Source organism: Solanum verrucosum, unplaced genomic scaffold (genome assembly GCF_900185275.1).
Source record: "Solanum verrucosum unplaced genomic scaffold, falcon-dt-bn FXZP01000144.1, whole genome shotgun sequence".
In the NCBI taxonomy this organism is placed as follows: domain Eukaryota; kingdom Viridiplantae; phylum Streptophyta; class Magnoliopsida; order Solanales; family Solanaceae; genus Solanum; species Solanum verrucosum.
This window is the reverse complement of record NW_026020773.1, coordinates 1,539,845-1,552,736: the sequence shown is the minus strand read 5'-3', so window position 1 is coordinate 1,552,736 and position 12,892 is coordinate 1,539,845. Positions and strand designations below refer to the sequence as shown.

General features: G+C 29.7%; 3 protein-coding genes and 1 non-coding gene across 4 annotated transcripts; 1 reads left to right on the top strand and 3 right to left on the bottom strand.

The window, feature by feature from the left end:
• Window positions 1-333: 333 nt before the first annotated feature.
• Window positions 334-2,829, bottom strand: LOC125812964 (universal stress protein PHOS34). Its single transcript, XM_049492443.1, has 4 exons — window positions 2,431-2,829; window positions 1,519-1,613; window positions 1,295-1,416; window positions 334-697 (listed from the first exon to the last, which is right to left on the bottom strand). Exons 1-4 carry the CDS (start codon window positions 2,609-2,611, stop codon window positions 610-612), a joined length of 486 nt encoding a protein of 161 aa, XP_049348400.1. The 5' UTR covers window positions 2,612-2,829; the 3' UTR covers window positions 334-609.
• Window positions 2,830-5,346: 2,517 nt separating this feature from the next.
• On the top strand, window positions 5,347-5,417 carry TRNAG-CCC (transfer RNA glycine (anticodon CCC)). The gene has a single exon. It is a non-coding gene; the product is annotated as a tRNA-Gly (tRNA).
• An 844-nt stretch (window positions 5,418-6,261) lies between these two features.
• LOC125812960 (glutathione S-transferase-like) lies at window positions 6,262-8,125 on the bottom strand. Its single transcript, XM_049492441.1, has 3 exons — window positions 7,979-8,125; window positions 7,456-7,504; window positions 6,262-6,853 (listed from the first exon to the last, which is right to left on the bottom strand). Exons 1-3 carry the CDS (start codon window positions 8,123-8,125, stop codon window positions 6,411-6,413), a joined length of 639 nt encoding a protein of 212 aa, XP_049348398.1. The 3' UTR covers window positions 6,262-6,410.
• Window positions 8,126-10,554: 2,429 nt separating this feature from the next.
• Window positions 10,555-12,684, bottom strand: LOC125812958 (glutathione S-transferase). The gene is made up of 3 exons (XM_049492439.1): window positions 12,449-12,684; window positions 11,711-11,759; window positions 10,555-11,242 (listed from the first exon to the last, which is right to left on the bottom strand). The coding sequence occupies exons 1-3, from the start codon at window positions 12,593-12,595 to the stop codon at window positions 10,797-10,799; spliced, it is 642 nt and encodes a 213-aa protein (XP_049348396.1). The 5' UTR covers window positions 12,596-12,684; the 3' UTR covers window positions 10,555-10,796.
• Between the last annotated feature and the right edge of the window lie 208 nt (window positions 12,685-12,892).

The following is a 12,892-nucleotide window of genomic DNA, read 5'->3' as shown; positions in this document are numbered from 1 at the left end:
GTTTTCCGCCCTATTAAGGAGATGAAATCAACGATCAAATTTGAATTCAATTGTCAGCTGATTCTATCGAAAATAGAACTATTTTTGAAAGAAGTGTGGATCCCTCTGATTAAGAAGCTCTATTAGTTGTATAACAAGTTTGTACGCTGTTAATCTTTCTTGTGGACAACCTTGATATATTTGTGATGAGGGTAGCTTTCTTCCCCTTCCTTGTAAGGCGAAATGAAGCCACCTTATCCCATTGAGTGCTCTACCTCGGACCATCGACATCATAAATAGATTTCGAATTTAGGTAAATTTAGAATGACTAAACATATCGACGAAAGGGAAAACTTAGGACAGAATAGCTCATAGTGTTTTATTTCATACATAACATTGTGATCCACACTACACAAGACACTGAAGTATCTTTTTTAGGCAACATGGTACACAACAACTACAACCTTATAAAATATAGTTACTGAGAGTGAAGAAATCAAATAAGTACACACAAACAATTGAGTTTCGTTTCTTTTCCTCCTGGAGTTGAAGAAATAGATCACATATTTGTTATCTTTAAGACTTATTCACTGGGACAACACACCAAATCAAATGCCAAGTAGAAACAATTCAAGTTTTAGTCTTTGGTTTCTTCACAATCATCACACTGCAGTGGGCATGATGAGCACAGTAGTCACTTACACTACCCAAAACAGTCCTGCACAATCAATAATGAGTTTAGCACAATAACAAGTTTAAGTTATAAGCATTGATGGTGTAAATAAATTTGTATACAATCAGGCCACCTATAAAGTCAACAACAACATACCCAGTGAGATCTCACAAGCGAGGTTTTAAGAGGGTATAGTATACATAGATCTTAACCCCACCTTGTGCAAAGTAGAGAGACTGTTTTCGATAGATCCTCAGCTAATTATTTTTTTCCAGAAACAAGTTTGAAATACCAAGGAAAAGAAAAATAATATTAGTAATAGTAATGATAAGGAGAAGAGGGAGCATAATAGGTACTCCAACTAGAGCCACACTCTCTCAAAGAGAAATCGCTCGACTACTGACTAACTTTCTACCCTAATTCTCGACTTCTATGCTCTTCTATCTAATCTAAGGTCAGATCATCTATAAGGCCATCATGCAAAAACCTAGGTAATAAATGTTAACCGATATAGCCTGATGAAAATTGGAACCAACATGTTATAGAGTAAAATCGACAATGCTAGAATTATCATTGAGAATTACTCGTTAATTAGAAATATAAACAAGCTATATACTGTAAGCGTATATAAATTAAATTTACCTCTTTATAACTCCATAACCATGACAACCAACAACTAAAACAGAGGCATGAAGTTTCTCTACAGCTTCACAAAGGACATGCCTAGCATCACCTTCCACAAACTCAACTACAACATCATTCACCTACAAAATATTTAAAGAAATCAATCAAGTAGAATTAATGTTGTGTATAAAATAATTTTTTTTTGAAAAAAAGAGATTGTTTTAATAATAATAATAAATTACAGATTTTGCTTTGCATATCTCCATAGCTTTCTCTACAACCCTTGCAGCAATTTTCTTTAAATTAGACTCTATGGCTGAAAAAGCTTCCACACTCCCTACACAAGTCATAAAAAAAAGGAAAATCAAGACATAATTTACATATATTTTTGAGATTTTTCGAGCTAGTGAGCGATCTCAATTCGCGATAGAGAACAAGAACGTTCTTTAGTTATTTTTTCTTGCCTAGAGTGATTTGTTAATATAGTTTTCTATATATTATAACTAAAATTTAATTGTGTGATTTGTCTCATATTAAACTATTAGGAGAACATGCTTTTATTTATTTAATTGTTTCTTCACACCCCTCATGTGTTACCTATTTCTTTTTTCATAGAACAAGCATATAAAAATTCCTTTTTAATACTTTTGATAAATAATGTTAGTTTTGAACTCATCACCTCTATTCTACTCTAATACTAGATCGAATTGTGTGACCATTTCATTAACATGATTTTATAATTATAGAGACACTATTTTTTTTACCTAATTATATCTCAATTAGAAAATTAGTAAGTTTTTCAAACATGAGAAAAAATGATTTTTTCCATAAAAGTATTCAACAAATAGCATTCTACATTGACATGTCTTCCCTACTCTCCACACATCTCATCTTTCATAATAAATTATATTTAAATATTTTTAAATTAATACTTTTTACTTACGTATCAAATCGAAGAAAATAAATAAAAGACCACATTTCTTTCTGAAAAATACATCTTTCAAAGAGAACATTTTCCACCATACCAAATACAACAAATTTAATCATGAGGATTAAGAGTACTTTTCAATATGTGTCTTCAAAATCTCAAAAACTCACAACGTCTAATCAAATACTGTCATATAAATTGAAACGAAAAAAATAGTAAGACATACCAGGACCAGCAGAAAGACCAATGATGGAAGCAGGAGTAGGTTTAGCATGAAGAATAACAAGTTTAAAAGGAGAATTAGAATTATAATTTGTAAAAAAATGATCCAAAGTCCATTCTAATGCATAAAAACTATGTTGATTATCTTCTATTCCAACCACCATCACTGATTTTTCCTCTCCCATTTTTGCTATTCAATAATTTGAATTCAAAATTCTCTTCTTTTTTTTGTTAATAATAAAATAAAATATTTGATAAAAAAAGCAAAGTAAAAGTAGAGAATTTGAACACGAAATATAAAGGGATTATTATGGATTTGTTTTATTCTTATGTGATAGAATCCAATTCAATGAGTTGTTAGATAAAGAATCGAATTCTCTAGAATGTGATTCTAGAAAAAGACAAAAATAGATTCTAGCGCGGTGCTAGAATATATAAAGAAGTAAACACATGAAAAATTGAGGTCAAATATATTAAAACTTGATAAATTTTAAATTGAGTATATAAAGATATAATAAAATATTTTTATTAGATACTTTAATTCAAAATTTTAAAGAAAAATATTTGTATATATTTATAATCACGCCCTTTTTATTTATGCATATCAACTTTGATTAAAATCGAAAATGACATGTTAAAAACACCTTTATGTAAAAATAAAATACACACATAAATGCAAGAGCGAAGCTAGGTTGAGACTAGGAGGTTCAGATAAATCCCCTTCAATTGAAAAATTATACTATTATTTATATAGTAGTAATAATTGCAATTAAAAAAATCTTTTGACAATGTGTAGAAGGTTCTGATGGGAGAATGAAGATATTGTGATGCTAGAAAATTTTACTAATTATATCTAATACCAAATTCTACTTTAATTGAGCACGCAAACAATAATTTAAAATTACATATAAAAAGAAAATGAACTATTTATACATCTTATCATTTATCCTTAATAACATAAGTATAAATTAATAACTATTAAAATATATACCAAGATCTTTAACATAAGCAATGGTGTCAGTGAGCCACTCAACAAGAGAAAAATACACAAATATTTAATTGTGAAGAAGAAGAAGAAGAGATTCATAATTTTTATTGTTTTAAAATGAGAGGAAATCCCTCTATTTATAAACAACAAAAGGTAGTGTGAACAAATGTTTATTGTGCCTTATCGGAAAGGTTACAACTATTTGGAAAAGTTGCAACCCTTCGGAAAGGTCACAACCAACGTCACAACGTTTCATAAAAGTCACAACTTTTCATTAAAGTCACAACTCTTCATAAAAGTCGCAACTCTTCATTAAAGTCGCAGCTTTTCATAAAAGTCACAATTTTTCATAAATGTCACAACTTTTCAAAAAAGGAGAAGGATAATTTTGGAAATAAATAAATTAAAAGATAATTCTGATTTGTGATGGCGCCATGTAGGCGGGCCTAAGATTCTCTTATATATAAACATATACGTATGAAGATGACTTGCTAAATTTCACAATAGGGATCACACAAACAAAATCTTGAATGATGTATAGAAACAAATTGAACCCTTTATATTCTCGGAGCTAAAGTATATAAGGAATTCCTTTTTGTTTTTTTTTTCTAGTGAATTAAGACATCATCTTTTTATGTTGAAGATAGATTTGAATTCTTATAAAGAATAAGTATCGATTCCAATCGCTTTTAGTTAATATTCACTGTTGAAACTAGCCATATGGATGGAAGAAATATATATTATCCATTTCACTACGAGAGTTTGTCATTTTATTTGAAAATTAGCGTGTGATCATAAAGATTTTAAATACAATATGTTATATTTGGAATTTGATAAACACTTAAACTTAGGGGTGTACATGATCGGGTTGGTTCGGGTTTTTCAAATATCAAACCAAACCATTTGTGTCGGATTTTTAAATCTATAAACCAAACCAAACCAAACCAATAAAATTCGGGTTTTTTCAAAATTTTTCGGGTTTTTCTGCTAAAGTATTCATACAAACATATAATTTACTTGTACTTCAAATATTTCTTCAGTCCTACTAAAATACAACTATCTAAGGTGTTTCTTAAGAATACAACACAAACAATGATATGATTAATGACACTAAAATATCCAAAAATAATAATAATAATGAAATCGCGTAAAAAAAATATTGCAAATTAACAAGTCATAATGAAAATGATCATAATTAAAAGTACTAAATCATGCTAAAATAAGTTTAATAAGTATTAGTTACATGACTAAATATTAAAGGAAATTAAAATTAGATTATGTACTTTAATTGTCTAAACCAATGTAAAACCAAAGAACAAATATTCAATATTATTGTCATTCTTAGTGTTAAATTGATTTTCTTTTTGCATTAGTATTAATTTGATTTTGATTTAAGTTTTATTATAATTACCAACATCTATGAACTATAATCTTTATGGAACCATTCAAAATTCTAAGTTTCAAACTTGAAATAATATATTAAAAGATAAAAACTATGAAAAAGTATAAGAAATATTTAAAAATTATATCAAAGTAAATATTTTTATGTATAAAAAAAATTAAAATTATATATATAATGTTGGGTTAGTTTGGTCTTGAGTTGTTTTTTTTTAGTTAAAACCAAACCAACCCAAATATAGTCGGGTTTTTTTTTTCAATACCAAACCAAGTCAAACCAACCACTAGTCGGGTTTTTTTTTGATTTGACTCGATTTGCGGTTTGGTTCGGTTTTGTACACCCCTACCTAAAATTATATTTTCATTTTCACTTTTTAAAAAACAACCCCCATTGAAATTATATTTCATATTTTTAAAAAAAATACAATTCAAATTTTAAATACTTGTTACCAAATGAATGGAAAAAACACAATTTCAATATTAACTTTTGAACTTTAATTCGATTAAAATTGTTGTAATATTTCCTATCAAACAGCGCATCTGGTGTAGTGGTATCATAGTACCCTCCCACGGTACTGACCGGGGTTCGATTCCCCGGATGCGCAATCTAATTTTTAGTTTTATTTACGGTGCGTTCGCCGTTCGGTATGGATAGTCAAAAAGATTAATCTTTTTTTGAAAAAATAAGTTTTAAAATGAGAAAAGTAACGTTCATATTGAAAATATGAAAAATAAGTTCCACAAATAACGTTTTATATGTGTGTTCAGTATGGATAGTCAAAAAGATAGAAAAATCTTTTATGAAAAAATAAGTTTTAGAATGAGAAAAATAACTTTCATATTGAAATATGAAAAATAAGTTCCACAAATAACGTTTTATATTGATTCTATCCTCTCTGCTTTCATCTTCGCCCCACCCGTGTAAGTGATGTAACCCCATCATCTCACACCCCCAATAATAGCAATTACATTCCTAATGTATTCTCATAAATGAGGCTATGTAGAGGATATAATATACATAAACATTACTATTTACTCTTTATGGAATGAAAAAAATGTTTTATTAAACAATCACAACAAATCAGTATAATCTTACAAGTAGTGTTTAAAAAGAGTAAAATGTATTTATTTCTATCTTTATACGGTAGAGAGGTTATTTCCAATTGATGCTCGATATAAAGTGAATTTACTTTTGTATTCTATCAATTTATGATAATTAGTTATGTAAAACTATTTTTCTACATTATAAATTTTGCGTATACTCTAAACTAACCAAATTGGTTTGGCCAAAATAAGGTGACTAAATTGTTACAAAATGAATATTGAACGAACCTAAGCAAAATATCAAATGACTATAGTCGATACGATTCACTGATCACAAGAAGAATTCAATAAAAGAGAACGTCTTACGATATAACAAACACTCCAATCACAAGGATGATTAAGTAAAAAGTGTTGCACCAAAAAGCAAACAAATTACAAAATAAGGTTACTATGGCCTATATTTTATTAAACCTACTAGTAATACATAGACCATACTTTGCTCCTCAGCTTACGAGATATTAGCAGCCGTTTCCAGCTATTGTTTCTAAATCTTACTATTTAGTCAACTCAAGTGACTTAGCCCAAGCTGGCCTAGCCAAGATATCAGCAACCCAAGCACTAACATGAGGCCTAGAATTGAACAAGCTCTTCATTTTAGTCCCAATCAAGTAGTGCAAAACCGGGGCGTGGTGCAAATCAGCTAGGGTAAAACTATCACCACCCAAATATTTCGAATTCTTGAATCTAGATTCATAAACGTCGAGAAGTTTGCTAAGTTTTTCTTCGTTCTCCGTCACGATTGCATCATCACTCACCATGCCCAACATTGGCTTGATGACAATCTCATAGCTTAGTTTTGAACCAACAGGGTCAAATTTTTGGGCTTCAACTTCAATCCATACAGACATGATTGCCAATTTCTTTGGGTCATTTGGTAAGAGTTGGTTCCCTTTGTCACCATATGTGTGAGCTATGTATTGTGTAATAGCTCTTGACTCTGCATTCACAATAATTCACAAAAATCAACATCTATCGAAAACATTCTCTCTACCACACAAAGGTAGAGAATAAGGTCTGCATACATACCATCCTCCCCAAACCCCCTTATGAGACTATACTGAATATGTGACAAACATAGTATACAAGTTGTGTGTTCATTCGAACCAGTAACTTCTACTGAGATCTTGTAAACCAACGAAAAATGATAAATTGGAGTATTTGATCCTTAAATAGGTCGTACATTGACATAATATAGTTTGAAAAACGATTTTCTTGAGGTCTGCATACAATCTATCCTCTCCGGACCCCACCTGAGGGACTATACTGATTACTGGGTATGTTGTTTGCACAAATTCAAATTAGTTGAATTTATTTGAGACAATTGTAGTATATAACTAATGGTTCAACTAAATATGAGGTGAACCAGCTAGTATACATGTTATGTGTTCATTTTGAACCAATAACTTTTACTTCGGTCAAGTAAATCAAATGAGTTGTGGTAATAAATCAAAACTCGAGCTTATAAAGTTCAAATCCTGAAAATCACAAATATTTGAAAAAAATATTAAATTATGAATGCGTAAAAAAAAGTTAACTTACCAAAAAGCTTGAGATCTCCATCTTCAAAAGCAGGAACTTGACCAAATGGCTGAATTAACAATCAAAAGACAATTATAAGTAGATACTCTTTAATTTAAAATTTGATTAATGAGCAAGATTAACGCTAGCGACATATAATTTCATTTAAACATAAAATCTATCGAAAACAACATATTTGCACCAAATTAAAGGTAGATACCCTCCCCATCCCACTCGTGGAATTACACTAAATATATGTTGTTATTGTTTATCTAAAGTCCCAATTAATATAAATTCGCCCAATTAATAAAAGATGAATCTATCCCCTACCGATTCATTTGAATCCAATATTTTCAGACACTGAATGTACATAGTCTAATTTTTTCTTATATATATAAAATACAATTTTTTGATGAAAAACGTCTATTCTGTATAAATATAATAAATCGAATCTATTCGAAACCAACAACTATTAGTCAAAAAAGAAAGATAAAAACAATGCTATAATATAATAATATATTTCACCGGATATGTTGTTACATACATTTATGGAAATGAATGGTTCCTTTTTATGGTCACCCTTTTGCAAATCAACATGAATAAATTCAAAATCAAGATTTTTCTCATTGAGTGTAGCTACAACTCTCACAACAGCAGGTGACAACATAGGGCCATGAACCTTAATAGCCATTATTGCTACTAAAAAATGAAATTTGTATGACAAAAAAATGTTGAATGATGAGTTGAAAGCATGTGTTGGGTGTAGTATAAATATAATAGACCAATAATTAATGTTATTTGCACTTTTTAGGAGAAAGTCAAGAAAGAAATTTCTAGAATATTATACTATTAATTATGAAGAATATTACGTATGGGCATACATCACATAATGATGTCATTCACTATGTCCAAAATAATAATAATAATAATAATAATAATAATAATAATAATAATAAAAGCTGAATTAAATGACATTTGTTTGTACTTAAGTATTAAATTATTAAAAGAAATTTTCAATAATTTATATATTTAGAAATCACATAAGTATTATTAGTTATAATAATTAACAACTTAAAATATTTTAAGAAATCATATAAAAAATTTGCGGTCAAATAAAATTTTGATTTTCACTCTTCAAAATTCATTTATGCTACATAAATTAAAACGTAGGGAGTAAAGATAATTTTAATAATTATAAAGGAATTTTAAATAATTTATATATTTATAAATTACATTAAAAGTATTATGATCACAATAATTAAAACTTACATTACTTTAAAAAAATTCAAATAAAAAAATTGATCTACTCTTGAAATCGATTTGTAATATATAAATTGAGATAGAAAAGTAACACGTATTGTATTTTATTTTATTTTCTCATTTTTGGATGATCAGTAACTTGAAAATCATTTTTTGAAAACAAGTTACTTGAAAATGAGAAAAAAGCCTTTGATATTGAAAACATGAAAGTAATTCTACAAATGTGTAATGGCGTTTCATATTGATTATATCCTCCTCATATTTCAACACACTCCACTAATTAGTATTCCTTTGTATATATCATTTTATATGACTCACTTTTCTTTTTAGTCTGTCTAAAAAAATTACATTTTTCTATATTAGTAGTAATAATTTAACTTTAAAATGCTCATTTACAGTTAATGAAATGATTTATAGTCATACAAACATCTATAACTTGTTTTAGATCACAATTTTTTTTTTTTTTTTTGTTGTTGATAAATTCCATACTAAGTTAAATTATATCATATAAACGGAAAATAGTTACACAACACAAAAACAAAAAAGTTAAAAAGAGAAAAGGTTCATGTAATTTTATTAAGTGGTGCAATTTTGATATGGGTGTCATTTTATTGAGTGGTACAATGTATTGGTTCTTTGTTTAAGGATTCTTTATTTGTCAAATAATAATTGAATGAACGTGAGATAATGTTAGTCATAACCTCCTTTAATAATTTTGAGGACAACTACCTTAATTTAGTAATTTTTTTGTATATGGGGTAGGTATATAGACTTCAACGAGAACAAGTTCTACTAAACTTCAATATTTTTCTTTGCATTTTTTAAGAATTTAGTACAAAAAATTAGAGTACATCTAATCTAAAACAAAAATAGGAGTTAATGTTGAGAATACAATTTTAAATACATTTAACTTTGCTCAAACAATTGCAAGTGGTTTTGTGTTGTCTACTATTCAATTTAATAAAGCTTTTCACCTTTTTGAGATTTGGGCAATGTTTGTTGACTTTGAAAAAATCACAATAAACTCAGTATTCCTCCACCCTTTTTACTTGGAAAATATTTTATAATTTGATTTTCCTTTTTTACTTAACATGAAGAAACACTTTTTTCTTTTTATTATATCCTCAATTTATTTTTTATTAATATTGAGTTGATGTCTTTATATAGTGAATAAATATGTTTAAGACTCTATCAATTAATAAAGATAAAATGATAAACTCACTCTATCAATCATTGTTTACTTAATAGGTGTACCAAGTCGAAATTTGACAAGTAAAAAAAGGACGAAGGGAGTAGAATTTTATAGATTGACAGTTCGGTAGAAGCTAATATGTCACAATTTTACTCGAATTTTTATAAGGAAAAGACACTATTTTTGATTGATAATTCACAATCTCCTTTTTTATTTAGACTTAGATCTGACAATGTGAAACTTAAAAAAAAAAGAAAAAGGAGTACCTTAAATTCACATTTAAATAATATTTGGAAATTATTTTTTCATAAAGAATTATATGTGGGCACTAAAGTTTGAGCAAGTGGCTTTGAGTGTGATTGATTGTTGCAATGTCCAAACTTATTAATAGTGGTCACTTTTAAAAAGCTGTCCTTATAGCCATTTAAAATAATATCCCTAAACTATTGCATTTGAGTTTAATTTAATTTGTTGCATTTTGAAAATGACATTCGAAATGATGCTTCAATTGCGTTATAAGTAGAAGGAGCTGGTACAAAATCTTCTTATATAAGGCTCGAAAATTAATCTAAGATCTCTATAGAAAGGAAAATCGAAGTCACAAAATGAACCTACTACGAGAGATTCATTGTCACAATTTCAAAAGAGTATTAAGTCGATAGGATTCACACACACGACGAATTCAATTAGAGAGAACGTCTTACGATACAAGAAAGATAGGAAGAAAAAAAAGAGTGCACCACAAAGCAAAAAATTACAAAAGTGTTACTTATGGCCTAAATTTATTAACCTACTAGTAATACATAGGCCATATTTTGCTCCTCAGCCTACGAGCGTAGGCATTAGCAGCCGTTTCCAACTGTTGTTCCCCCTTCCTTCCAACGCGTTACTCAACCATCCGCCACTAATCTTACTGTTTTGACAACTCAAGTGTCTTAGACCAAGCTGGCCTAGCCAAGATATCAGCACACCAAGCACTAACATGAGGCCTAGCATCGAACAAGCTCTTCACTTTACTCCCCATCAAGTAGTGCAAAGACGGGGCGTGGTGCAAATCAGCTAGAGTAAAACTCTCACCACCCAAATATTTCGATTCCTTGAGTCTAGATTCATACACATCAAGAAGTTTCCCGAGTTTCTCTTCGTTCTCTGCCACGACTGCATCATCAGTCACCATGCCCAACATTGGCTTAATCACAATCTCAAAGCCTAGTTTTGAACCAATGGGGTCGAATTTCTGGGCTTCTACTTCCATCCATACTGACATGATTGCCATTTTTTTTGGGTCATTAGGTAAGAGTTGGGTCCCTTTGTCTGCATATGTGTGAGCTATGTATTGTGTAATGGCTCTTGACTCTGCATTCACAATAATTCATATATCAAAACCAAAGAAAGAAGTGTGTTTCAAGTGAATTCAATATTAATTATGTGATGATTTACATTGAATTGGGGAAAGATTTCATGGTACTTATATGCCGAGCATCTATCGGAAACAACCTCTCTATCTTCAAATCAACAAAAATCAACAAGGTAGAAGGTCAAGTTAAATTTTGAACCACTCAACGACTAAGTCAACCACTAATCTTACATTCAGGAGGTTCAAATCAATATACACATAAAATAATTAAAAAATATCCCATATATACAATGTAATTTTTTGCCAAACGACTACCTCTTAGCCATTCCTGATCCTAAAGGATATGTCCGGTCTTCTATCGTTCTTCATTTAAATACTAGACATAGTTCACTTGGCGTAGGGATCGAACTTGTGAGTTAAAGACACATGTCCCTCAACCTTTAGGCATAGATTAAGGGGGAACTTACCAAAAAGCTTGAGATCTCCATCTTCAAAAGCTGGAACTTGACCAAATGGCTGCATAAATCAAACAAAATTTTAAGTAGATACTCTTTTTCTTGACTCAAATCATACAATTACAATTACAATTGCAGTTTCTCGACTCGAATCATATAATATATATATATATGGAGAACAGAGCCGGAGCCAGTATTAGGAGTTTGGGATTCTAAATTTCTTTCCCCTTACTTACAATTGAGTTGTCAACAATTTTGTTGGGAGTTCACAAGTTAATGTACATATATATTTACTTAATTTTCTAGTACAAGTAGAAGTACTACAGAACGTCCGAACCCACGAACCCTCACCTAGAACAGAGCTGGAGCCCGTATTGGGGGTTCTAAATTTCTTTCTCCTTCCTTACCATTGAGTTGTCAATCAGTTTTATTAAAAATTCACAGGTTAATATATATATATATATATATTTACTTAACTTTCTACTACAAATACAAGGTCTACAGAGAAACTACTGGATTCGTCCAAACCCACGAACCCTCACCTAGAACAGAGCCGGAGCCAGTATTGGGGATTCTAACCATTGAGCTGTCAATCAGTTGTATTAACACAACTATAGATTTACCGTAAAGTATAACATTCAAATCTGTGACCTAATAATAAATCGAATCGATTCGAAAACACAGTAACTGTAAATTAAAAAAAAGCAGAGGAAAGGAAAAGAGTTATAATACTATGGAAAATTGACATACATTTAGGGAAATGAATGGTTCCTTTTTGTGATCACCAGTTTGCATATTGACAGGAACAAGTTCAAAATCAAGATCTTTCTCTTTGAGTGTAGCTACGACTCTCATAACAGCAGGTGACATCATAGGGCCATGGACCTTGATCGCCATTTTTTTCTAGCTCTAGAGAGAGAAAGTGAAGAAATTGGGAGTAGAAAATGAATTTGTTGTGTGAGAAGAGAAAACGTGTAATGATGAGTAGAAAACATGTGGTGGAGTATAGCATATATAGATCCAATAACTAAGGGACCTTTTGGTCAACAAAATTATGAATATTACTTTTTTTTATTATTTTTTTTAACTTTCATTCGGTGTTTGCTACTCGTAAATTGTAATAGAGCTTGATTATTTTGAATTTGTACTGATTTGAATTCGAGATATCTGATTAAAAAAGGAATAGTCTCATCT

Excerpts from the sequence above, each read along its gene's own strand:
- LOC125812964 (XM_049492443.1), bottom strand. The coding sequence starts at position 2,611 with ATGGGAGAGGAAAAATCAGTGATGGTGGTTGGAATAGAAGATAATCAA. Across the intron at positions 1,417-1,518 it reads AGATATGCAAAGCAAAATCT|GTGAATGATGTTGTAGTTGA; the intron begins GTAATTTATTAT and ends AATATTTTGTAG. Across the intron at positions 698-1,294 it reads GGTTATGGAGTTATAAAGAG|GACTGTTTTGGGTAGTGTAA; the intron begins GTAAATTTAATT and ends TTGATTGTGCAG.
- LOC125812958 (XM_049492439.1), bottom strand. The coding sequence starts at position 12,595 with ATGGCGATCAAGGTCCATGGCCCTATGATGTCACCTGCTGTTATGAGA. Across the intron at positions 11,760-12,448 it reads AACCATTCATTTCCCTAAAT|CCATTTGGTCAAGTTCCAGC; the intron begins GTATGTCAATTT and ends TGATTTATGCAG. Across the intron at positions 11,243-11,710 it reads TGGAGATCTCAAGCTTTTTG|AGTCAAGAGCCATTACACAA; the intron begins GTAAGTTCCCCC and ends TTGTGAATGCAG.
- LOC125812960 (XM_049492441.1), bottom strand. The coding sequence starts at position 8,125 with ATGGCTATTAAGGTTCATGGCCCTATGTTGTCACCTGCTGTTGTGAGA. Across the intron at positions 7,505-7,978 it reads AACCATTCATTTCCATAAAT|CCATTTGGTCAAGTTCCTGC; the intron begins GTATGTAACAAC and ends TTGTTAATTCAG. Across the intron at positions 6,854-7,455 it reads TGGAGATCTCAAGCTTTTTG|AGTCAAGAGCTATTACACAA; the intron begins GTAAGTTAACTT and ends TTGTGAATGCAG.